Source organism: Trachinotus anak, unplaced genomic scaffold (assembly GCF_046630095.1).
Source record: "Trachinotus anak isolate AG129_WGS33_773 ecotype Australia unplaced genomic scaffold, CSIRO_AGI_Tana_v1 ptg000003l, whole genome shotgun sequence".
Taxonomy (NCBI): Eukaryota; Metazoa; Chordata; class Actinopteri; order Carangiformes; family Carangidae; genus Trachinotus; species Trachinotus anak.
In genome coordinates, this window is record NW_027273854.1 from 9,978,343 (window position 1) to 10,003,768 (window position 25,426).

Below are 25,426 nucleotides of genomic sequence, written 5' to 3' on the forward strand. Positions count from 1 at the left end.
TTTATTTAGTAGTTTCATGAAATTGTTTTATACTTCTCAGAAATTAGCATACGCTGTATATTAGATAATATTTACTTTAAAGTTATTTTTGTGTTATATAGAAACATACTGCCAGTTTTTTTTCTGTGTTTAGTTCAAGCTTCATTTGTTTCTATTCAGAAATGTCTGTTTACAAGGCTTGAAGATCACCCCGAAGGCCAATATGAATAGTCATGTGAAATATATTATGCTGTTGGTATTTGATTTACAGATGGCTTGATATTTGGGGAGCATACAAGTCTGAATGTCTTATTTTAACACACAGTGGATGTGCTTGTGTAGCTACTACAACATATAGGTGAAATGCTCAAATGTTTTTATCCAAAAAAAAAATTAATTTTTTTTTGCAACAGTTTCAGTCTTTTGGAGTCAGACAGCCAACATTTCAAACCTGTCAAAATCATACACAAATGTATGTACATATGTCGAATTTCCATATATGAAATATATGTTCGTAAGAAGTAAAATAATACATGTACATATATTAAAAAATTTCACAGGGAACCTGTTAGAAATTGGACACATATATTCATATATTGACGTATATGTGTAGCTTATACAAATATGTATGTTCATGTACGTATACTTATATTGTCAACATATGTTACGTAAATATGTATCCATCCCAAAGCCTGTTGACATATGTTGACATTTTATATGTTAATATAAAAGACAGACATGTACGTTTGAAATTAATAAGAAATTAACATGAAAATCATACATAAACTGAATTTTGTGTGTGATGTTTTAAAAAAGTTAATATAAATGAAATTGCTCTTGATATAGGGGCATATATTACATATATATATATATATTATTATATTACATTTCTATATGGGTTCTCTATATGTCAAACTGAAGCTGTCACCTGATTCACAGAGCGACCGAAGCAGTGTTTGCTTTGGGCGTCAGCATTCATGCGATTATCTCCATAGCAAAGCAGCCTCCGACAGAGCAGCTCAGGTGAAATGAATATTGATGAGTTGGAATGAACCTTCAGTGTTAGAAGTAACTCAATTAGTTATCTTTCACATTTAGTTTTCCATCACTCGACTGCCTGCCCGACAGGAGAGAGAGTGACAGTGCACGCTTATGCGCAGATGCCTGTAAAGTCTCTCCATCCCGGTATTAACCTGCTCTTCCAGGCCTTCGCTGTGGTGGTGTTAACAAGTTATTTATTTGTTTAGTCCTGTAACCAGTGTGTCATTTCAAACTGAGAAAAATGACACAGCAGAAAATGGCGACAGTGTGACTTCACAGGGATTTCACTGTCTGACTGCCTGGAGGGGATGGAGGCAAAAAAAATCTCAAGCTAACAGGTCAGGGCTTGCACAGTGATTACTATGCTGCTGTTGGCCTTGCTCTGAAGTGTAGCCGGCCTTGGCAGAGTCGGATCGATAGCTGGACCAGAAACCTGAGTCTGCCAACACTTGTGGATGCAGTGTTTTTATAGAGTTCATTGGATATGAAAACTTTGCTGCTCAGGATCTGGAAGAAAACACCTCCCTCGCCAGAGTGGAGAAACAGACACACACGCACACTTCTGCTCTTTCCTGACTGGGGTGGTCTGGCAGTGTTTGATTGGTCTGACTACTGTGTCATATTGAGTTTGTTCCACTTTGTCAGGGGTGCCATGAGGAGAGGTTGTTGGCTGTGTGCGTGCGGCAGTCGAGTTTTGCAGCGTTTGAAACAGGAACCTTGTTTGAGAGAACTAAGCCCGTAAATCTCCGTTAAGAACGGCAAGTTGTTACATGTACCTGTCTGTGTAAGACTACCCTTATGTGCTGAATAATTAGGCTTCTGTTAGGTTTCCAGTCTGACATGAAGCACAATATATATGAACAGAAACAGGTATACGAATGAAATCCTTTATTGCGACAGGAGTTTGTCCATAAGTTTAAAAAAAATGTAATTTAATTCGACTAAATTCAAAACTAATAGAGGCTGTAATGTTCATTACACCCCACAGTAACAAAATATGGGACTTTATTACTGACAATTGTGTGGTACTAATTTAGAATTTTTTTCTTAAGGGCTTGCGAAAGGCTAAAGGGGCATTAAAAATGAGTGTCTTTTTCTTTGGAGAGGAAAGTGCTCAGAAAATGTGCCCTGTGTTAAAAAAGTGGCCCTAATGGTTGTGCTAGAGGAAACCTCACAAAAGAGAAATTCAGTTTCTTGGCATTTCTGTCCAAAAGATTATGAAATTTCATGTATAAAAATTGAAAATTTGGGCCTGATGGTGACACCAGATGAAAAGTACAAAACTGGGAACCGTTTATATCCACGGACAATTTCATTTTGACAATTTAAAATTTGATCATTGAGTTTCCAGACGCACTGCTATGACTGTAATGTCAGTTAAAAGGGTATTTTGACCTCACACAGACACCAAACAAAAGGGGAGGGGTTCATGAAAGATATTTTATAATTCATCTTATAGACCACATGCCATTGCCAGCAGTTTATATTATAGGAAACAGTATTTTGCTGGAGAGCTCTGTAAATGTGGTGACGAACAGACTTAGGGCAAACCATTAGCACCAAGTAATTTCAACTTATTGGACGTGCAGAGAAGTAGCATTACTGCACAATGTTACTGAGGCTGTGTGACGGATCAGTTGGGCCCATCTGTGCAGAGGAAAGATCTCAGCAGGCTCTGGACTCATAACGTACAGTCGTTTAGCAGGGAAAAGGAAAATCAATCTCCCTTTCTCATTTTCAGCCTGCTCTCTTTCACTGATCATATCACGGCTGTGGGCGTGTTAGAGAAAAGTCAACTCGTTTGTGCCCGAGTCCTCTGGAGAGAATCACACACACACACACACACACACACAGAGAGAGAGGGAGAGGGAGAGAGAGAGGGACATCGCCCTGTACTCACTCACTTCACAGTGACAACCATCCACCTACTGTAGGAAGGATAGAGATTGTTTCTTTCAGACAACAGAAGGCAGTCGAGAAAGTAGTATTAAAGTTGCTAAAGGGAAGCTCAACATTTCCTCCTCCTTCTCCTCTTCTTCCTCTTCCTCCTCCTCCTCCTCCTTCCCTGCATCTGTGTTTTTAGCAGATGAGAGGGCACTAAGTTTTCTTTTTCATCTCGTCTCTTTTCATTAAAAAGTAAAGTATGTCTGAGCACAGTCTGGCAGCGGACACAGATGGCGGCCGCATTTCATTGATCGCTCTCTCTCTCTCTCTCTCTCTCTCTCTCTCTCTCTCTCTCTCTCTCTCTCTCTCTCTCTCTCTCTCTCTCTCTCTCTCTCTCTCTCAGTCTCTTGCACTTTCCGCTGTTGTCTCTCCCACTTCTCTGTCTGTCTCTTTGTCCGTCTTCCCTCTCGTCCCTGTTCCCTTCTGCCTTCAGACTCTTTCTCTGTGCCATCTCATCAATGGGTAAGGCCCCTGCCAAAATGTTAATCATCTCATTATGTAGCTCAGTGGAGTGGACCAAGGTGCCACAGAAAGGGGTTTCATCTAGATAAACTCCTTTTGCGCTGCATAGGCTGTTAATAAGAGCACAGACAGACAGACAGAGAGAGAGAGAGAGAGAGATGAGAGACAGGATTCAGAATTTATGTCAACAGATGTTTGATAAGCTCAGGGTTTCTTGAGCAAACGTGGAATTGTGGATGGATATATTCATATAGATGAAGGAAAAAGTGTTGTTGACATGCAGGTGCTGTAGGTAAGCATTGACAAACGCACACACACACACACACACACACACACACACACACACACACACACACACACACAGAGCAGATCCATGCAGGTACTATAGGTGTAGGTGCTTTCTGTTGTGCTTTCTGTTGTGCCCTAAAGCGTTCTAATACAATCCTTTTCAATCCAAAGAGTGCTGATGACGAAGGAACAGAAGAGCAGGCCTAAGCAGCTCTCAACTGTACAGGAAAATGCTTTTGAATCCCCACAGGAATGAAAAGGAGTGTTTAGTTTTGCTGTCATGAACCCTACCGTATGCTTCACTGCCTTTTGAAGATTGTGAATCCCTCTCTCCCTCCCTCCCCCTCTCGTGCCTGTAATTACTGGAAATATACGGTGCAGTAAAATGTATAGGGTGACGTAGTTGATGCTTTGTCCTGAATATGTCAGTGTAAGCGTACACACACACACACACACACACAAAGGCAGTAATGCTGATCAGACTGTGAGAACTGCACTGATGTGCAGCAGGTTTCATTTATATTCATGACCTTTGCAAAACGAGTCATTCCAGCTATGATGTAACCTGAGGTCGCTCAGATACATACGAGTGGCTGGTGTCCGCCCGGGTTTTCCCACTTCTCTCATTGTCTTGGGTTACTGTGGTGACCTTTTGAATGGTTGGAGAAATGGGCCATGCGGATTTGACAAGAGATGAGGGCACACTGGTTGAGTCGCTCCTATTAGCTCTGCTTAGAAGTGCCGGAGAGGCCAGCAGACTGTGAGTCAGAGGCTGCGAAAAAAAAACAAAACAAAAGGGTCAGTCCACCACAGAGACAGAGTAAGAGAGGAGGAAAGAAGGGGCAGCCAAGTTGGTTGTGATCTTTTGAACAGTTGTTCTGTGGCTTCCTTGATGTAACCAAAGAGCCATTCACAAATGTTATTAGCAGAGCGTCCAACTCTGTGTGTGTGTGTGTGTGTGTGTGTGTGTGTGTGTGTGTGTGTGTGTGTGTGTGTGTGTGTGTGTGTGTGTGTGTGTGTGTGTGTGTGTGTGTGTGTTAGACATTTCTTCACTACAGTATATCTATCTCCTCCTTTCTTCCTCCTCTCTTTATTCTCTCTCTGCAGTATAGAGTATGACTCATGCCAAAACAAAATCACTATCTTTAACTTTTTCACAGCAAAGAAAAAGACAGGGAGGGGAAAAAAAAGAGAACTTGTCAGCTCCTGTGGCATATCTACAGGAGCATGACTTTGCTCCTCCTTTCACAACCCACCTTGTTGATGTTGAGACGATGCTAAACTCTACGCTTTGCCTGTGAAGAACTAAAGCAACTAACTGAACCAGTTTCAAAGCACTTAATTTGAGCTTGAGCTTGTACAGAAAGAGCAGAATAAGGTCAGGCTGCGCTCATCATACTCTCATCCTTCCCTCGCTTGATTTGACAACTTGGCTGTGTGGATCTGTGTAATGGTGTAGGTGGATTTCCTCCAGCGCTAATGCAAAAGGCCATTCCTCAAGATGTTTGTGTTCGCTACCATTTATTCCTTCATTGGAATTCCAGTGAAGTAACCTCGTGGCTGTCGGCAGTGGGGAAGTAGTGTGCTCTGGTGGTTATTAAATGAAATACATCTGCACGTCACAACATGGATTATGTCAATTTCTTCTCCGCTGCCAGAGAAACCAGTGATCCTGTGTTTGGGATACGGCAGGGTTTTCAGGTTGCATGTCAACATGTAGTCTAAGGTTAAAATTTCAGTCATAATAACCCATGACAAGCTAGGTTTATTTGTTTAGTTGCTTGATTCAAGTTATGTGCGAAATGTTTCCTCCATAACTTCAAACTTACCAATAAAACTTCAGTCTGCATCAACTCAACACCAGTAAATATAACACTGTCTTCTAGGTCAGTATTTCTCAGCAGATGTTACAGTATCAAAGGCGTGAAACTGGGCTCAGTCGACCTACTTTGAGACTACAGTGTCTAAAACTTTCAGCTAATGACATGCAGACTCTGCTGTTTGTAAATACAGTGCCTGACAAGCGAATGCACACACTCACAAAAACACCTAAAAGGCCATTTCTTCTTCAAAATGAGACTGCATGTAGCTCCTCTGCGCCGTCACTGACCTGTGTGTGTGTGTCTGTGTCTGTGTGTGTGTTTTCAGTGAACACATTTCACTTTTTTTTTGGAGAGCTCATGTTAAGACAAACTGGGAGCTCCAGATCTCTCTCTCTCTCTCTCTCTCTCTCTCTCTCTCTCTCTCTCTCTCTCTCTCTCTCTCTCTCTCTCTCTCTCTCTCTCTCTCTCTCTCTCTCTCTCTCTCTCTCTCTCTCTCTCTCTCTCTCTCTCTCTGTTGCTCACTCCTATGCACACATATTATTATCATGTTATTTGTTATGGTCCCACTTGTAAAATGGATTAGTGGGTCTTTGTGGGCAGTCCCTCCTCCACACCATGGGAATCTTCAGTCATAATTGCCTCACCTCGGTGGCGCTTGGCGGGGAAAATCTGTCCAGAGAAAGTTACTGAGTGAGGCTCTCTCCTCGCACAACTATTACCGCCAAGGTGCACTTAACCTCTAATTGCTTTAGTGGAGCTGTGCAGAGATTGACAGTACAAGACTGCGCTGCGCTGAGCAGCTCCTAGGTGTGGATATCTGTAATTGTGTAAATGTGATGCAGGATGTTATTTTAAAAAAAAAAAAAAAAAAAAAAAGAAAGAAAAGGAAATGTTAGCCATCTGCTTGGACGCTGTCCTTGACAGACCGTCTGCCCTTTGGCCTTACCTACCTAATGTGAAAAATGGCTTTACGTATTTTTTTCCCCAGATGTAAGTGACCAGCTGTGCAAGTAACCACAGTCAAAAAAAGAAAAACAATCAAAAAGGAATTAGGCACATGAAAAGAATAAAGTATTTATTAGAAAAGTGTCATGTTTAATGATGCACATGACACATGCATGTTGTCTTTTGTGCAAATCGGTTAATATTAAGTCTAACAAACGTGTCTCAGTTTGTAAATTGTACTTACATAATTGTGCCTTCCCCTACAGTTTGTGGAGACCATTAGCAGTAAGCAGACTGAGCTGGACACCTTCATCGCCGAGGGATATAAAACAGCCTTATCTGAGGAGCGTCGCAGGTACTGCTTCCTGGTGGACCGCCAGTGTGCCGTGGCTAAGAACAGCAGTGCCTACCATGGCAAGGTAAGTCCAAGTGTCATTTCGGCATCAGGAAGATTAAAAACAATATTTTACTGTCAAAGATGGATTAAAAAGTGACATGAGCGCCATAGAATTAGAGTAGATCAGGATATATTTGGTGTTTGCAGCTTAGCTTTGCTGCAGCCGTTTAAGTCAGCACTGCCCCTTTAAAGTCTCAAGTATTTATATATATCCATGACCAAATAAGCAGTTTGATTTTTCCACTGAAAAACTCAAGACTTGTGTCGGTGTGGTTTGATCAGATGTGATTGACAGTGCTGGCAACACAAGCAAACAACCCCACAACTGTCATCGTATGCTGATTCAAATGTTGCAGAAGTGATTGGTGCACAGAAATGCATGTCATCGTGTTCGATGAGTAAGAAAAAGACAAAACAGAAAAAAATGTGGACACTTCTCATTTGAAATGTGCAACCCTTGTTTGACCTGGGGCAGAACATAGCATATGCATGTGAGGTTTGATCGCTCAGAGCAAGAAGCCGTTTAGGGAAAAAAAAAAGGTTTTCAGGACCTTTAATAATGATATAAGGGTCAGGGTTAATGGCCAAAATTGGTTTTCATGAATAAATGTTTTTACCATAAAGCGCTTGTTTGCACCAGCACCTCAATAAGTGGTGGAACTTAGTCTGTCTGATCTTTCAACTGAAAACAAACCTGTTTCTGTTCATTGTGTTCATAGTGGTGTATGTGCAGAGCTTGTTAGGTCAATTTATAAAACTGAACTTATTCCCTTTGTGCTATTGTGCTGATCATAGCCAACTACTCCCCATCTGTCATCTCTGTTTTATTTGGAACTCACCTGCTGTAGACCATTGTTCAGCCAAAAGAGCATAGTAGGAGATATATAATTCAAAGTCGCATTAGCTTTGACCGCTCATAGGGGCCTCTTCATTTTAAAAATTCATTAAGACTGTAGACAATGCCCAGCTGACAGGCATATCTGAAGCTGTAATCCATCATCGCACCGTCGAGCGTCTTTCCACCTTTTTGTGTAGAGAGCTTTCTCGCTCGCTCGTTCAACTCCTGAACGACTTTAATAGGAAAAGGCATCAAAACGCTGAATCCAGAGCAAAGTGGACTGAGCAGGACAAGAGTTGCAAAATGTTTCTCATCCATTGTTCACAACAACAGTCACTGGAGAATCTTATAATATTCCTGGGCATTTTCACATTGCTGCTGACATTTGCAGCAAAGAATAGAGATTCTCCCTTATATCATCTCATCAAATTAATGGAGTGTTATTAAGCAGGATTTAGTCAAGTTTGTTTTTTTAATGTCTGTCTGCTACAAATGTATGCCTATACATTACCCATGGATATCAGATCAGAATCAGTCTCCTGGGATTACTGGTAGGTGTGAACTGCCAGCCTGAAGATATGGCTGAAGGAGGACTGTGTGTGTGTGTGTGTGTGTGTGTGTGTGTGTGTGTGTGTGTGTGTGTGTGTGTGTGTGTGTGTGTGTGTGTGGGGAGACTGTGCTGCTGCTTCGTTTTTCAACATGGAGTCTAGTCATTAATCAGGATTGGGGGTGTGCGTGGGAAGAGTTCACCTTCAGCAAACTGAAGAACCCTCTCCCAGAGGGTAGGTTGTGTGTGTGTGTGTGTGTGTGTGTGTGTTTGTGTTTGTGTTTGTGTTTGAGAGAGAAAGAAAGAAAGAAAGATAGTGTGAGAGCTACAAATTAGCACACACAAAGGGGCAAAACTGTGTTTTTTGTGTGCATGAATATATATATATATATATATATATATATATATATATACACACACACACATACACGCGCACACACACACGCTGTACATTCATACACACTGCATTAAACTCTGTTTCTATAGCATAGCTGTGTCCACAGGTTGTGTGAGATGCTGCAGCTTGGTTGTGTGTCAGTCTGTCCCACTGGCTCGCCCACGCAACACATTATAATAGCTGTGCAAAGGGCAGTGGTCAAGGATGCACAGTGAGGAAAAACCTTTGAGGACTGAGTGTTTTTAGAGAATAGGGAGGAAATTGAAGGTTTAGCAAAGAAATTGCTAAACTGAGCTTTTTCCCCCCTCTCTGGTCACATTTCAGGAACATCAACATCTCTTTTCTCTTGCACACTTTATGTTTCTATTCGTGATGCCTCCGAGCTGGCGTTGTCTGTCCGTCCACCCGTCCCATTCCTGTGAACATAATATCTCAGTAACACCTTGAGGGAAATTCTTCAAATCTGGCACAAACATTCACTCTAGGATGAACTGATTCGATTTTGGTGGTCAAAGTCACGAAACATGTTTTTGGCTCACAAATTCATACTCTAATTATGATACAATTTAACTGAAATGGCTGTGAGAATAAAATGAAGCAACAACATTTTATATCCAAATGTTCAAAGGTCCACTTCACTGTGACACTGTAATTTTCTGCGCCTCTTGCCATTATTCATTGCTTTAACTCAGGAAGGGGAGATCGTGACCATATTTCCTGCGACTTGGCTTACAACTGCAAGGTGGTAATTGTAGTTATTTTCTTTTGTTTCTCCAATCTTTCCTCCCTCAGGGTAAAGACCTCCTGACCCAGAAGATCCCAGTGTGGCAACAGGCCTGTTCAGACCCCAACAAGCTGCCAGAAAGGGCCATGCTCCTAGCCCAGCAGATGGGCTCTGCCGCCCTTGGGGGCACAAGCCCCCTGCATACCTCCAAATCCAACCTGGTCATCTCAGACCCCATCCCTGGAGCCCAGCCTCTTCCTGTGCCCCCAGAGCTGGCCGTCTTCATGGGAAGTGGCCTGGGACACCCAGCGGTGAGTTAAAGAAATGGGGGATAAAAACATACCTCATATTTATTTATTCATGGTTCTTTTTCATTTTTTTATTTGCTGTGTGGTGAATAGGTAACAGTGTTTTGATATTGTCATGTATTTAATGTTGTTTTATTTTGTTATCATCAATATGCTGCGGTTTTATACGGTTAACCAAATGTCAACCTATTGAAGGCTGAGTTGTAGCCAGAACAAATACTTGGAATTTTGCGATGTACTGTTGTGACAGCTTTGAGTATAATGTCACACAGTTAAAAACGATGGTGTTTTATACACTAATCCCCTTTCTAAAGAGAACTGCTTTCTGCAGCAGTGCCACTGTGAAGGAGCTAACAGTTCTGTCCTAATGTCAGCTCATCCCCCTTCAGCCCTCCATAAAGAAGCAAATCAGAGACAGTCTCAGTTTAAAGATGCCACTCAACTTAATGAGCTGTACAGCGTCTATATTTCATGCTGGGCAGCAGCTGACGGACTAGACTCAGATGAACTCTCACTAGATTTAAATTCTCCAAAGTCAACTCCAAAGTTATGGTTTATCTTTTTATGAGGATGAATTTAAATGAACACAGCAGATTATTCATAACACACATCATGACTCTAGCTTAATCTAAATATTACAAGATGGTTCCCGTAGTATTGCAGAATAAGCCATTTTTTCACATATTTATTACCGAATACAAATGTCTGCTTGTTTATTCCAGAGGCTGATGGGTCCTGATGGTATGTCCATGGTCAATGGGACAACAGGTGTCCACGGAGAGGAATACTGGACGGATGGAGGGACTATGTCCGTGTCTCAAGTCAGGCCTTCATCCCCTCAGACCCAGGCGCAGGGCCAGTCCCAGGCTCAGCCTCAGAGGCAGGTCAGCGATGTCTACTCCAACACCCTCCCTGTGCGCAGGCCTGCCCCCGCCAAGAATAAGAATCCCGTGGGTAAGATATCCCGACGCTCCCTAGAATTTAATGAGCAGCAGCAGCACTGCAGCGAGAAAATCACGAGCTGAATGTCGAATTGAGCGTCAAAACGATTCCTCTCATTTTACTTACAAATAGACTGAGGAGCATTTTAACATCATATAAATAGTGCGGTCGCATTTGGACCGACATCACCTGCTAACTTCTGTGGGAAGGTTCAGAACCGCTGCTCTTTAGTGTCCCAACTATCAGCATCCTCTGAGCAACAAGATTAGTGAGTCAGTCATTTCAACTATAGTCTCAGCTGTAGTCTCATAATCATGGTCATTATACCAGTTAATCCGGCAGTGATTTATGGAGGTTTACAAATGCTACACAAAAGCGCATTTACGATATTGCTTAATTTAGAACATCTGCCTGGCTGCCGACTGAGCCTAAATGTCACCTTCAGTCAGCAACACAGACACCAGTTATTCCGAGCGTTTGTGACTCTGAACTCTTAAAGATGCCAGTTATGTCTCTGACCATTGTGTCTGTCTGCAAACCTCTCAGGTGAGACACGGACCCTTCCCAGGTCCAGTTCCATGGCAGCAGGCCTGGAAAAGAACGGGCGCTCCCGTGTCCAGGCCATCTTCTCCCACGCCGCGGGTGACAACAGCACCCTGCTCAGCTTTTCTGAGGGAGATGTCATTACCCTGCTAGTGCCTGAAGCCCGCGATGGCTGGCACTATGGGGAGAATGAGAAGAACAAGATGTAAGTTATGTATTCATTTATTCCATTTTGCCCGAATCCATACAGTGAGATCGGATAAATATTTGTCCCACATTTCGCTGCAGCGAAAGTAGAATACCTGTTTAACAAGGTCTTTGCTTTTCGCAGGCGTGGCTGGTTCCCGTTCTCCTACACACGTGTGCTCCCTGACAGCGACAGTGAGAAGCTCAGAGTGAAGTATGTTGCATCATTTCATACAACAGTGTGTCAGCTGAATGAGCCCGAGCGAGTCCAAGTCTGAGGTCTTTGTTTTTACTCCCTCCCCAGTTTGCACCATGGGAAAAGTAGCAGCACAGGGAACTTGTTGGAGAACGATGGATCACTGCCCACACCTGACTACGGCCTGACCGCCCGACTGCTGGCACAGAGCCTAGCGCAGACCCGCCCACGCCCCTACAGCATGGCAGGCTTTGGCACACAGGTAGGTACAGTTTAACATGTGTAGTACCCGTGAATAATACAGTTTCTACACTTGTTACACTTACACTTAATTCGTAGCCTCCCATCTGGTTTAGTCTGATGTTGCATAATTGGATGTGAGTAATCCTGCAGTAACTGAAAAGGAGACTTTTGCTCAGTTTCTGCTGCCACCTAGTGTTTGTACAAAAGCAGAGCAGGTACCTCAGTCCCAGGCACACATGCACACACAGTAAAGAATATTACTTTTATCTTTTCAGCCTGCTATTGAGGATTACGAGGGTCGCTTTGCCACAAGGTAAGTGCCTCTTCTGCCTTGCCTTCTAAGAAATGACTGATACTGTATGACTGCTGCTGCCATCTGAAGTGCTTAATTTGGATAGTTTAGTGGAAGTAATGAAGCTTCCTAAGACACAGACATGAGAGCCAGTCAGCCTCAGATAAATGGCGTTTTAGCTGAGCTACTGCAGAGACAGCAAGGCAACTGCTTATCATACGCAGTGTCCCAATTAAATGCTACATACACACGCTAAGAAGGTTTCAAGTTTGTGTACTCCAGAAAGTGTGCATGCATTCAGTGTGGATATGAAACTGTGCTGGGTTTTTTTTTGTTTGTTTTTTTTTTTTAGTGTACTGTTGATGATGATGATGTTATTAAGGCTGGTGGAGCCAATCACAGCTGAAAAATGTTCCGATAAATAATGAAAAAAAAAAAAAAAAACAGAACAAAGTACTAAATCTTTAACAGAATGATTTTTTATTTGTTCTGAGACTCAATTGGCAGAGTTATTTTGATTGATGTTACATTTTGCATCATTTCACGTCGAAGGTTTCTTAACTGTATTCCATGACAAATAGTGTGGATATAAAATTCTGTATAGTTAGTATGTAGTATAGAATTGGGATGCTTTGATATATTAGTTCCAGACAGTGTCTGAAACACACTCATCCACGTTTACATAGTATGAGCAGTAAAACTGCAACTATTGAATATTTTTATTATTATTTGCTATAGTTTGTTTCTTTCAGTCTGTAGCACAGTTTTCTCTGCCTATCCAAAACACAAAGATAATCAATCTAGAACGAGATGTGCAGCTTTGTTTGCTTCATAAGTGACTCAGACCTCAGTTCATCATTTCAGGACTTATGAGGACTATAGTCAAGCTCAGGCGTCACATTTGATTAATTTTGCTCTAGTTTTACAATTCCCACCACCTTGTCAGATGTATGCACATTGTTTCCTTTGAATATTTTTTACTGTCTTCTTTGTCCTTTCTTCTTTGCTCTTGCTTAATTTACTTGACTTTTTTTTTTTTTTTAAATAGCTCTTTAAAGTAATGAGGGCAGCCTAGCGGGGCCAGTGTCTCAGTTTATATTCAGAGTGCTCTTGGCCCAGTGTTTTTTGACTGTAATCCTATCAAGTCCTTGCTGACTCACTAGGGTTGTGTGAGGTTAGGCTTAGGAATTAATGCTGTGCCTGTTTCTGTCCAATCAGGGAGTACATTGTTGTGTACATGTACAGAAGTGTGTGTGTGTGTGTGTGTGTGTGTGTGTGTGTGTGTGTGTGTGTGTGTGTGTGTGTGTGTTTGTGTGTTTCTTTGTGTGTGTGTGTGTGTGTGAGAAAAAGAGAGTGAGAAATGGCCTTGAGTGTATGTGCACTCATGTTTGGTGGAGTACATGTTGTGACAGTAGACATCATGCTGACCTCATCTCAGTCATCACTGCTTGCCAGCCTGGGGCCTCAGGCACCAGTGTCAAGCTGTTTTGCATACTCTTGTCTGCTCTGAATGTGTGTGTGTGTTTTTTTTTCTTCTGTATCAGTATTTTTGAGACAAAACACTGTCCTGCAGGGTGTATTCACCCCAACAGACTAATCTAACACTACATCCCTCCAGCTAAGGAGATGACTTGATGATTTTCTCATCAACAGTAACTTGTAGCATTTTGACTACTTTTCAGTGACAGGTAGAAAAAAAAACCTTCACTCAAAGTGTTTAATATGGGCAACGATATCCAACCAGCGAACATTCCTGGATAGAAAGTGTTGATGAGGGAATTGGAAGTCCAATCTTCCTGATCACGGCAGGTGTGTTTGGAGTTGTAGCTGTAGGTGGGACGAAGTAGACTTTTCCCGACCCCACCTACATTTCTCCTAAACTCTACTCTGCCTCCTTGTGCCTGTCTTGTCTTCATTTCTCTCTGAGTGTGTCCGACCTGGCAAGCTTCCTTCTCTCTTTGTTCCACAGTGACAGTCCTGATGGCAAATTGATTTCGACTGTGTGAGAACAGACATACAGACAGACACAGACAGCTCCGGATAGCACAGGGGCCTCTTCCTCCCCATCTTTCCCCTCCTCTTAGCCTCCTCCCTCCTGTCCACTTATCTCCACCTCTCCTCCTCCTCCTCCTCCTCCTGCCTCCACACACACCCCTTCTCCAAGTGGAAGAGGCCAGTTTCATCCCTCCTTTCTGTCCTCTCTTCCTCCCCGGGTCCCTCCTTTCCTCCTTTCGTCCATCCTGGGTGCTGCTGCTGGTGGTGTCGGTGTGGACAGTAGCGGTTGGTGGGTGGAGGATTGCGTTGAGAGAGAGAGCCAGAGCGGGCCCTACCTGCTCGGCATGCAGCGATATGGACTCTGAATACTCTGATCTCTGATCACAGTCCACCATCACGGACTGATCTCTCAAGAGACTGCCTTTGCTACTGCTTGTCTTTCATGCATGTACATGGTTGTGTCATTTCGTCAAACTAAAGGACATGTTCATGTACTGTACAAGTGCCAAAAGACTTTAATGTCGTTGTACTAAAGCCACTGGCTGAATGGCCTTTTTAAGCACACGTGGGCCCAGTATTATCAAGTTCCCACCCAACACACACATGCTCAAAAAAAAAAAAGCTTTGTTCAAAGTAAGGCTGTGCAGCAGATTACTATGTTTCTGTTCTGAGAGATCCCGTAGGTCGCGCTGTGCTTCCTTGTGTCATTGCTAGACATGATTTTCCGTCCAGAGGGTGTGTGTCATATTTGCCTTACTTTGCTTCTCTTTTTTTTTTTTTTCTATTAAACACATACTTTATGTGCAATGAAGCAAAATTTCCAATTGAGCTTCAAGAATATACAGTATATATATATATCTATATATATAAATATATAAATTGTTTCCGTCAGTCCACCAAATTGCACTGTATTATGATCATTGCAAAAACAAGTTTTTTCAAATTAAATTAAATTTACACCCTCATCCCCAGAGAAACCTGAACTTACTGCCAGAGTTGTCAGTTAAAATAAAAAGCCTCACTCCGGGCACCACATTGGGTTCGGAGGGGTCTTTTTCTTTTCTTTTCTTTTCTTTTTTTTTTTTTTTTTTTTTGTTGAGTATTCTCAAAATTACAGCTGTGAATTAGTTTTAGGTTAAATGACAACCACGGCTCTTGCAGCTCTCAGTGTTATTTATGATTGTATTCCCTGAGTGGCTATGTAGTTTTTGGTCTTTTCTTTTAAAAACTTTATTGTCCTTGTAAAAACGAAAAAAAAAAAAAACAAAACACAACAAAATATTTGCAGAAACAATGAGAAACTACTAATTAGTTGAAGTGTTTATCTTATGCATGCTGTGGAGGGAAACCAGAAAATGTGATTCTAAAAATTGACCTTGAATGTATGGTGACTTTTTACAAAGGTATTCTAAATAAAACATATCTCTATATATTAATAAACAGTCTGGTCTGACGCGAAATCATTTCTGTCGGTGACAATTACATTTTCAGTTTTGTTGAATATTTTCCTTGTTTTAAAGTTTTCAAAGCTCTGAACTGTTTTTTTTTTTTTCCTCTTAAAGGTGTAAATTAATTTTTTTTTTCAACACTGCGACCTTTGTGTGAATCATTCCAAGCCACAGCAGTGTCCTAAGCATGCAGTGCCATCCTTACCCCTCCCCCAGTAACACCCATAGCATCTGTGCTGCTCTCTGTGCCAATGTCTGTGTGTGTGGTGGTTGTTGTGTAGAGTATGCGTAATTTGAGTATCTGAACTCCGCCTGCCTGCTTACCTTCCGTTTTTTCGTTGGTTGTATTTTAGGTATTCTTTTGGCTTGTGTTTGAGTTGTGTTTGGGTTCTAGAGATGACGGTGTGCTTATTTTAGCAGATGGTACTTCGGGACACCTGCCTGTTGATTGCATTGCATTTACAGCAAAATGTATGTCCACTCAGATGAGCTTCAGACACACTACCCTCATGCAGTTTAGGGTTTGAAAAGGAGCGTGCAGTTCTGTATATGGCATGTTGAGCATGAAGTGTGTACCTCTTGTTTTCCATCCCTCATTTCAGTTACAGTTATTATTATCAACCTACAGTATGTTCATCTTGCACCAGACTAACCAGCAGTGTCGTTACAAAATGTGACCCATGCATGATCTGAGAGATGAGCCATTCAAACCCAAAGGTTCTCTTTACCTTCCAGTTTGGGTCCAGAATTGTCCCGGTTCTGAGGGAACAGGACCTCCGTAAGTCACCAGCCTCCATTGCCTTTCAGCCAACCAATCACTTTTCTCCCTCTCTCTATTGCTGCCTGGTTCTCTCTGCTGTCATTGGCTGTCTGGCTGCAGTAGGATGCTGGGAATCACTGGTCTTTTCTGTCCTTCGGCCTCCGTGGATATGGCTGCGTTTGGTTCAGTCAGTCCAGGAGGCCCTGGGTTTTAAAAGAATTACTGATGATTTTTTTTTTTTTCTGTGTGTAACACAAAACTATACAGAGAAGACACTAACCCTGCATGCATGCCTGTTCCAAGTTGTTGTTTTTTTCTTCTTTTTTTCTTATTTTACCAGAGTTCTCTCACCACATGCTTGCTAAAACTCACTGTAGATACTGCAACCGTTTCCTCAACTTTTTTTTTTTAAGAAACAATCCTTGAGGAAGGCAGATTTCTTTGGGTCTGGTTACATAGTTGACCATAGTTGTCTCTCTACATTTGGTATTGTGTTCAACCTAATTGTCACTGTTCCTTGCCCCACCCCTCCTCTCCCCACAGTGACCGTTCCCTGGAGGTCTACCTCCGGCCCACCTTCACTGATGACCGATCTGCACCCATCTTCTACTAGCGGCCTGCTGTCCCCTTTTTCCTCCACACATGGGCCCTTATTTTCATAAGGGGAGAAAGAAAATGGCTGACACTGGCATGTTTAAGTTGTGTGATTGGGGTTTAAAAAAAAAAAAAAAAAAAAAAAAAGAACTCTCACCTCAAAGGCTGTTCTACATTACTAAAAATCTAGTTTCTTTGCCGTGGAAATTCACTCTGAGAATTTTTCAGTTAATTCTCCTGATGTTTTGCAAACGCTTCCACAAACATCGAATGTCTCAGCCTGAACATTCAAGTGCAAGTGTGACAGTAGGTTTTATTAGTTATTTAGATCACACCAGTTGTGGATAAGGTATGGCTAATAGGTTTTTACTAGTGATGCTGTCACATTATTATTTACCTGCACTATGGGATTTCTTTTTTTCTTCAACACTGTACACTGTACATTTAATTTGAGGATTATTTACATTAATGAGCAGTGAAGGCACACTCTGCATTAGTTGTTTTAAGTGAGGCTAGGGTGAATACAAGATGGTCGGCAACAGTTTTTCAGTGAATCACTGTAATATGCACTGAAGACTGGATACTACGAACTAGACAGTTGCTGAGTAAACTGTAATTCTGCTTTTATTAAGTGATATAGTACTCTATATTTACTAGTTGTGATACAGTATACCCAGATTTTCAATGTGGGAACTGTGCCTTCTACTTTTTTTCTTTTATCTTCTCCTTTTTTTTTTTTTAAATCATAGGCTTCATGCATTGACTCAATCAGTCTGTAAACTGGGATTATTCCCCCTTTTTGTTTACTTGTAATGTCACTTTTTTTTCCCTTTGGCTTAGTAAGCTTCAGTACAATGCAATTGCAATACAACTGAAATTATAAAATAATATTTAGAATTGCTTTTTTTTTTTTCAACTCTTTGAATTTCAGTGATATCTAAGCTGCCAGGAGATGAAATACTGTGCGTACATAATGGGTCTTTTTTTTTTTTTTTAATATTCAGCTTTGAGGGTGTGGTAGCTTATCAGATAAGGTACAGTATTATCATAGCTTTTGATCATTCATTCTCAGTATTATACACTCATCTTGGAGGAGCAAAGAGCAGAGGAATATATTTATGTATGAATGTGGGGATAGTAGTGAAATTGTATGTGATGGAACAGTGAGAATGTGTGTGGATGTCAGTGAGCTAAAAAAAAAAAAATGCCTCTGCAGTAATTCAATGGTAACATCATGAAAAGTAAATTTTGCTTGGATGAGTCCTTTACGCTGAGTAATATGATCACGCTTTTATTACACAGCTCATTTGTGCAGCAAGTTTCCAATGCATTTTTTTACTTTTTATATAGCTTTCATTTTGTCCATTTCTCACTTTTGTCCCTGTTTGTATTATATCTGTACTGTACAGAAAAATGCATATAAATTATCCTGTCCAAAATAAATGTAAATGGGCACAAACCTCATACTTTTATGTGTTGTGTTGTGTCATGTTTTCATTATTTATTTGTTATTTATGTGTTTTTTGTTTTGTTTTTTTTTTACAGAAAACTGCACTTCTTTGACATCCATACAGATAAATATATCACAGACACAAGACGGGAAAAAAGTATTTGGATTTATTTGTTTGGGATAGTACAATAGCCATGAGTGAGGGAGAAATGGAAACAGCAATGATGTTACTACCGGTGCATAGAACAACCCACCTCACCTTCTCCAAAAGGAGTCTGCCACGTTATAGCCAATGGACCTTGTAATATCTCTTTGGCAAATTTGAGAGACTTATCACCCTGGATTGCATCTTGTCAAATGCATGTACAAAAATACTAGCGAGGTCTTCTCCTCTTGCAGAACTTAAAAGGCAAGGTGAGAGGAAACTGAATTGGCACTTTGAGCTACAGAAGAATCGAGAGAGAGGGGAGGGAGCTGTTGATACAGCAGTAGTAATTCAAGTCGAGCTATCTGCTACATGTTGATATAACATTCATACAATATGTGAGATATGTCTTCTTTTTTTTTTGTACACCTCAGACCCAGGCATTCAGCACAACTGTAATAGAATACATTATGTAAGAGACTATGGGCAATACGTAGATGTAGAACAAAATGCATGAAGATGATGGCTGACATTCAACATTTATGACTGGCATGTTGACATGACACTGCTGAACTGTGAGGAAACACCACTCCGTCCCTTTGGTGTCATTCTATTGCTGATGAAATGTCATTGGAACAAAGCCAATATGCCACAAAATAAAGTGAACCTGTAGCTGGCACTGTGGACACAAACAGGGGATCTCACATGTTTAGATATTTCATTCCAGGGTGGGGAGATGCTGAGCAACACTTATACAAATAAAGACCCAGCTTGGCTTAAACAAAGTGCTTCATACAGATATGGGAACAGTAGAGATATACTGTATGTCGTTATCATCGAGTGAGTGGTGGTGATATTCAGGGAGCGACAACACCTTGATTTCCTGTGTTGTGTTTCCAGTAGCATGACGCACTGTATCCAGCGAGTCATTCGGATATGACTTGAAGGGATGAAGGGACAAATTAATCTCCAGCACCTCCATCTTCAAACACCACCACCACCACCACGCACAACTGTTAAAATAAGTTGGATTTTATGTTTAGAAATCCACCACAGCATCTTATACAACAATCATCAGGCATTGTTTTATGGCTCCAACTAAGAGAGTTGTAACAGTCTTTTAAAAAAAATGCCAGATCAATGGTAAGCACATGGACCAAGGCAGCCAATGAGAGGAGCAGCAGCTATGAAGCCAGTCACGTCAGTATTTTTTCTCCTTTTATTTTCATTTACTTTGTTTTAAATTCACAAAATAACCAACAGAAATTGATGCTGCCTTGAGCACACGTTATTGTCATATACTGTGTGTTAAAACTGATATACTGGTGTTTTGTTTTTCTGCAAACAATATGATCAGATTTTGGATCCATTTCCTGGTTGCCATACCAGCATTTATCTCTCTTTTTTTCACAGAATTAAAATAAAGAACAATATGTGCAAATCATCAGGGGTGTTTCACTACAATATGAGGCACTGTCTTATCAAGGGTCACCACGGTCAGATGCCCCAAACGTCAATAAAAATAAAACTCTGTAAAACATCTAGATATAATAATGCTGCTTTTCTGTGTTGAGAAGGACCAGGACTCATCCTCCTCCAGTCAGGGCCATGGGACACTCAGTCTTTTGGACTATCTTCGCTGTTCCCTGTTGGAAATCATTGATTAGAAATAAGTATTGTTGGTTTACAATAAAGATTAATCAAATACAGATTTTCCGATACCTTTTTTTCATTTCCGATACCTAAACGTGTGTATCAGCTGATACCAATGCATTAAGAAAATAAAAATTAACAGCTTTACATTACTTGTTTTTTTTTTCCCAAGAAGTAGTTCTAAAGAAAAGATGAGAAGTAAAGATGAGCATCCCACTTTTAATTGAAATCTCTACCCAGTATCTTTAGGCTCAGCATGTTGCAAACACTCAAATATTCACCAAAATATCCCTCAATACACTCTTAACTTTTTACTCTTTAACTTTTGAGACTTTGAGAGGTTTTCAGTGCGAATAAATTAACATTTTATAACAGTCATAAATTGTGTATCAAAGGCAGTCAGTACAAACCTGTTGCTGAGCCCATGTGGGGGTCAGAGACGTGTGTGATAGAGAATCGGGAGACCATAAAACGGTTCAGTGCTACAGCTGCCGGTTTGGGAGCCTCAGGACTGTTGGAGGTGGATGTGGGTGAGGACCGGGGCTCAGGCTCAGGGATGGTGTCGGGTGAAGACGGACGAGGCTCAAATGAAGGGTTATCTCCCCATTGATAACCCCCACCTGAAATCACAGCCAGTCACATGGTGAACAATGTGGGATAAATCAACTAGAATTATTCCGTGTAGGGTGTTATGTCCCTGACAAGCTCACCCTCTTCTGAATTGTTTCCACCTGTTTCCTCAGAAACACAGACTGCTTCACAGGCTTGAGCTTCAAATTCAGGGTCAGGTTGCAGCTGGTGGTCAGAGGTGTTTCCCTCGGAAAATTCCTGCCCACTGGACTCTGTTCCTGTGGAGAAGGTGTAGTCAGCCAGCTCTCCCGTGGGACTCTCCTGGAAGTCATAAACAAAAGTATTCCTCATATACTCTGAAACACTAAATTAATCAAATCATTACTAGACTATACACATGGCACAACTTGGACCTGTCATACCTGGTCAAAAAGGAACACTGTAACATCGTCAAAAAAGGACACAGCTTTTTTCTTCCTCTCCAACTCGTCACAGAAGGACTGGGTGAGCAGGGTGGGCATCTTCAGGAGGCTGCGGAGGTGTCGAGCCCTGCTGCAGTCGCTTACCACCACTGGCACTGTGGTGAAATCCTCCTCACTCTCCTCACTGTCTTCATCTTGGATGTTGTAGATCCTCAACTCCTCATCAGACTCGCTGTCATCAGAGTCGTCTTCATCCTCTGCCTCCTCCAGCGGCGCTCTTACATTTTCCCCACACAGCTCCAGCAGTGATGAGGAAGTAGACAGGTCAGCGGGGCCATTGGATTCTTCACATAAACTGTCCTGTGAGTCACATTCCTCTGCATCTATGTCCTCAAAATCTTCTTCATTTATTCTCACACCCTCCCTTCTCTCCTCCGTCTCATCCTTGACGTGATTGAATTCGGGCAGCTCCTCCTCCTCCGTGGATCCATCCCCATTTTCTTTTTCCTCTGAGGCCTCATCTCTGCAATCAGTTATGGTGGAGTCAGAATTTAAAGACTGGACAGGGGAGCAATCTTCTGCTCGCCTGTTCCCCTCCTCATGGTTAGCTGAGGCCTCCTGGACAGTGGAGGAGGATTCAGACACAATGGAGGAGCTGAGCTCTGAGGAAGGCTCCTCTCCTGAGTGCTCTGTCTCCAGACCGAGATCATCATCTGCAGGGGCTGACTCTTTGGTCAGACAGCCACCCATCTGCGGAGGAAACGGTGACAGCATGGACAACCCGGGAGTGGGAAGGGGATGGGGTGAACTAGGGTCAGCCTCTGAGAGATTCACCACAATGCAACTTTTGATGTGTCTCAGATTTGTTAAATGTTCCTCGTTACTGAAATGCCTTTTGATGGGATTGTCATCTCTGACAGAGCTCAATTTCTCAGCATGGAAGTCATGGTTAGTTGGACCTGCAAAGAAGGTACTGCCTTCCTCTTGAGGGCTTCTCTCATTTTCAGCATCATAGTCTGAAAAATAGGCCGAGTCCCTGTATGGGTTCTTATCGGTCAGGCCCTTTAGCTGTAGCTCTGAGCTGCCAATGGAAGTGCAGACACCCTGGCCTAATCCCACCTGCAGAACAAGTTCAGGTTCTCCCCCCAGCCTGGGGCTCCTTTCACCACCCTGGGGATCTCCGAGCTCTTTGAAGATAAATTCTGGAGATTCATTGTTCTCTGTGTCATAGCCACTGTCAAGGGATTTGGGCAAGATGGGGGTATTAAAGGGGTCGGGGCTGAAGGCCTGGTCACAGGGGCTTGCCATCGATGAGGAGAGGTTAAGGGTGTCTACAGAGTCAGGAGTTCCCTCTGGATTCTTCAGTGGGCTTAGCTCTTCCTCCTCTACCTCAGCATAATCTAGATTGAAGTCAGCAAAGATACCTGATGTAATATCTGTAATGTCATCGTCATCATCCTCACTGTAGTCGCCAAGCTCAGCCAGGCTAATGCTGGATTCTCTAACCCCCACTTTACTATCCAGCGCTCTGCCACTTGTCTCTGATGTCTCTGGATAGTTTAGCCTCTTGTCTCCCAGAACTGATATTCCTGTCGAAACCCCCTCCCAGATGTTACCTCTCTGCTTATCTGACAAGGCTCCTGTTTGACCAGTCTGAGGATCCTTGAAAGAGGATGGGGACTTTATATAGCTCATCTCAGGTATCATCTTAGGCTCAGAGTACAGTCTCTCTCCATTAAGCAACAACTGCTTTTCATATTTTCCGTCCACTTTTCCACCTTGCGTTCCTCTGGAATTAATACTTGAGCTGGTACGAGAATCTATATTTCTTAGATTTTCTGCACTTACATTTCTTTCCACTTGAATGGCAGCTTCATCTCTTTCTTTGTGACATAAGTGAATGTATGAACTCAACTCATTGGGCTCACTAGCAGAGTTACAACCACTGTCTCCTCCTTCTGTTTCCAAGGTGCCAGAAGATGTGGAGCTGTGGAAGGTTCTGGTGGTGGCCTTGTTTAGAGACCATAAATCTGTTGTGTTAGAATGAGCAGTATATTGAAGGTCCAGATAGCTGTCTTGCCCAAAGTCTGTCTGTCTGCTGTCAAAGCTCAGGCTATTATTGTTCGCTGAGTGGTTTGAGGTCCAGTTAGTGGCATCTCCCTCAGAGAAAAGGTCGTCCTCAATGTCTTCCCCTCTCCGCTGGCCCACCAGCAGGCCATCGTCTATTCCTACATCAATGCTAATGTGGTTAACAATGGGTAGTGTCTTTCTCAGTGGACCCATCATATCATGGCAGCTTTCATTAACTGCGGTACGACCTGTGCTCGCTTCAAGGTAGGGATCGCAAAAGCCTAGGCTGGGGCTGCTCACTGCTTTTGACAAATTGCGTGTGTTTTCTAAACGCCCCACTGGATGGACAAGGTTTGATCGGGACTCTGGTGATGTGTCTAGTTCAGACAGACAGGACTGGCGGCATGTCTTGTATGCTGAAGACTGCTCACAGTAGATTGTCCCATCCTGATTGGATGAGAAGCAATTGTGGGAGAGGCCTAACTTTATAGGGCTGGTGCTGGATGCCTCATGTCTCAGCAGTGGTTCCATGGTTAGTTGAACAGTAGGGCTTGAATCAGAGTCATAGGCAGGAGATTTGGTGCTGTCAGCAGTTGACCAATAAGCACTAGGCTGTGCCATGGATGAACCACTCCGACTCTCAGAGGACAACCTGCTGTTACTGGCCTCCAGTCCTGGGCTGTAGTCCAAAACACTGTCATCCAGGTTAATATTACACTCTACTGGTTCCTCTATGCGAATGTAGTACTCGCTGCTGACTGAGGGGCTGTGGGCACTCAACACTGGGACCACACCTGGGTGTTCAGGTTCATAATAGGATGGGGATATGCCTGAGGTCAGGCTGTCAGTCTTGCAGCCCCCTGAGGTGCTTCCTTTGCTTGAATAGTAAATATCCTGGTAATGGGGGTTCCCCTGGCCCAGTGGCCCGCTGGTGGAGGAAGAGCAGTATGGCTGCTCAGCTCGGGCCTGTTCCCACTTGTACTCAAAGTTGAGACCATGGCTAGTCTCTGTGACAGTCAGTAGGTCGTCCCCTGTGTCAGAGTGAAAGCTGTCAGAGAAGTGTTCCAGGAGGGGGAAGGAGGATGAAGCAGAGGAGGCCAGCTCCCCTGCCTGAGTTTGGTCTGCACCAGAGTCATCAGCTGGTGCAGGTGTAGGGGTCAGGACTAGGGCTGTGGATGTAGCTGTGTGGGAGGTACTACAAAGCAGGTTGGGTCTCAAGGTATTCCAGCGTTGTTCAAAGTCCTCCTCCGCTTCACTGGAGCCTTTGGCACACAGGTATGTGACCAGAAGGTGTACTTCTTCACTACTGGGTCTCAGCTCTGGCTGCAGCCAGCAGAACTGCATCACCTCATACCTGGATAGAAGGGAGAGGGATGGAATAAAAAACAGATGCAAAAGAGAGTAAGAGACACAAATTACCAGGCTCCTTAAATTTGCATATAAATACACCGTGAGGCACTTATTTATACCTTTTTTTTCATTTAAAGGCAAAGTGAAATAGGCAGAAGTTAAAGAATTAATTCTAGATGAACAATAAGGCAATATAAAAGAGAAGTGTTGAAGTCAGCACTTTGTAGCAAACCCTAGCTCTGGTTTATGGCTCTAGCCACTAACATAAAGAGTATATGACGGAGGTGCAGTGCAGTTGCTGACATAGTTAGAAGTTTCTACATTCCTCCTTATGTGTGTGTGTGTGTGTGTGTGTGTGTGCCTTCGTACCAATCACATTTAATTTAGTGAGAAACAATTTTGAAAAATAAATAAATAAAAACAGTATTTGGCTGGCTTCCCCGGTAAAGATGAATGAGGTGATTCAACTCTGGTTGACGCCAAGGGGATCATAAAGAATAGGGAGCGTATTGATCATCTGCTCTTGCTAGTGAAGAGAAATATCGCTATAGTGGACTGGTGCACCACCAGAAGCAGAAACTGATTTTAAAAACAGGACATAGTGACCAGTTAGAAATTAATTGTTCAGTAAGCCTTTAAGATCTAATAAGGCCAAAATGTCTCACCAGCGCTCCGCCAGGGGGAATTGGAGATGGGGTTTGGGTAGTTTGAGCTGCTGCTCCTTCACAGCATATGTCAGCACCTGTCTGTCAGAGTAGTGTCTGTACGGCTGGTTTCCCAACTCAAACAGCTCCCAAACTGTCACCCCTAATGACCTGCAACAGGCAAAGAAATCATTAAGTGTGTTCACCACTCATGTCTCAGATATGGACAT

General features: G+C 42.5%; 2 protein-coding genes across 10 annotated transcripts in view; one reads left to right on the plus strand and one right to left on the minus strand.

The window, feature by feature from the left end:
- LOC139615438 (BAR/IMD domain-containing adapter protein 2-like) overlaps positions 1-18,358 on the plus strand; it is a 54,687-nt gene extending 36,329 nt beyond the window's left edge. Inside the window, exons 7-15 of one of the 6 annotated variants that reach the window (XM_071473452.1) lie at positions 6,749-6,901; positions 9,454-9,696; positions 10,416-10,647; positions 11,182-11,383; positions 11,510-11,578; positions 11,669-11,822; positions 12,079-12,116; positions 16,274-16,316; positions 16,842-18,358. In XM_071473452.1, coding sequence (XP_071329553.1) covers positions 6,749-6,901; positions 9,454-9,696; positions 10,416-10,647; positions 11,182-11,383; positions 11,510-11,578; positions 11,669-11,822; positions 12,079-12,116; positions 16,274-16,301 — 1,119 coding nt within the window. In that variant the 3' untranslated portion in view covers positions 16,302-16,316; positions 16,842-18,358. The other 5 variants (XM_071473406.1, XM_071473431.1, XM_071473422.1 and 2 more) reach the window with 5 other exon arrangements.
- Positions 17,010-25,426, minus strand: part of aatka (apoptosis-associated tyrosine kinase a) — a 34,245-nt gene continuing 25,828 nt past the window's right edge. For all 4 annotated transcript variants that reach the window (XM_071473382.1, XM_071473364.1, XM_071473373.1 and 1 more), the window contains 5 exons: positions 25,218-25,367; positions 21,133-24,556; positions 20,851-21,031; positions 20,551-20,760; positions 17,010-20,133 (listed from right to left, as the gene is read on the minus strand). In XM_071473382.1, coding sequence (XP_071329483.1) covers positions 20,105-20,133; positions 20,551-20,760; positions 20,851-21,031; positions 21,133-24,556; positions 25,218-25,367 — 3,994 coding nt within the window. In that variant the 3' untranslated portion in view covers positions 17,010-20,104. The remainder of the gene's footprint in view (positions 20,134-20,550; positions 20,761-20,850; positions 21,032-21,132; positions 24,557-25,217; positions 25,368-25,426) is intronic.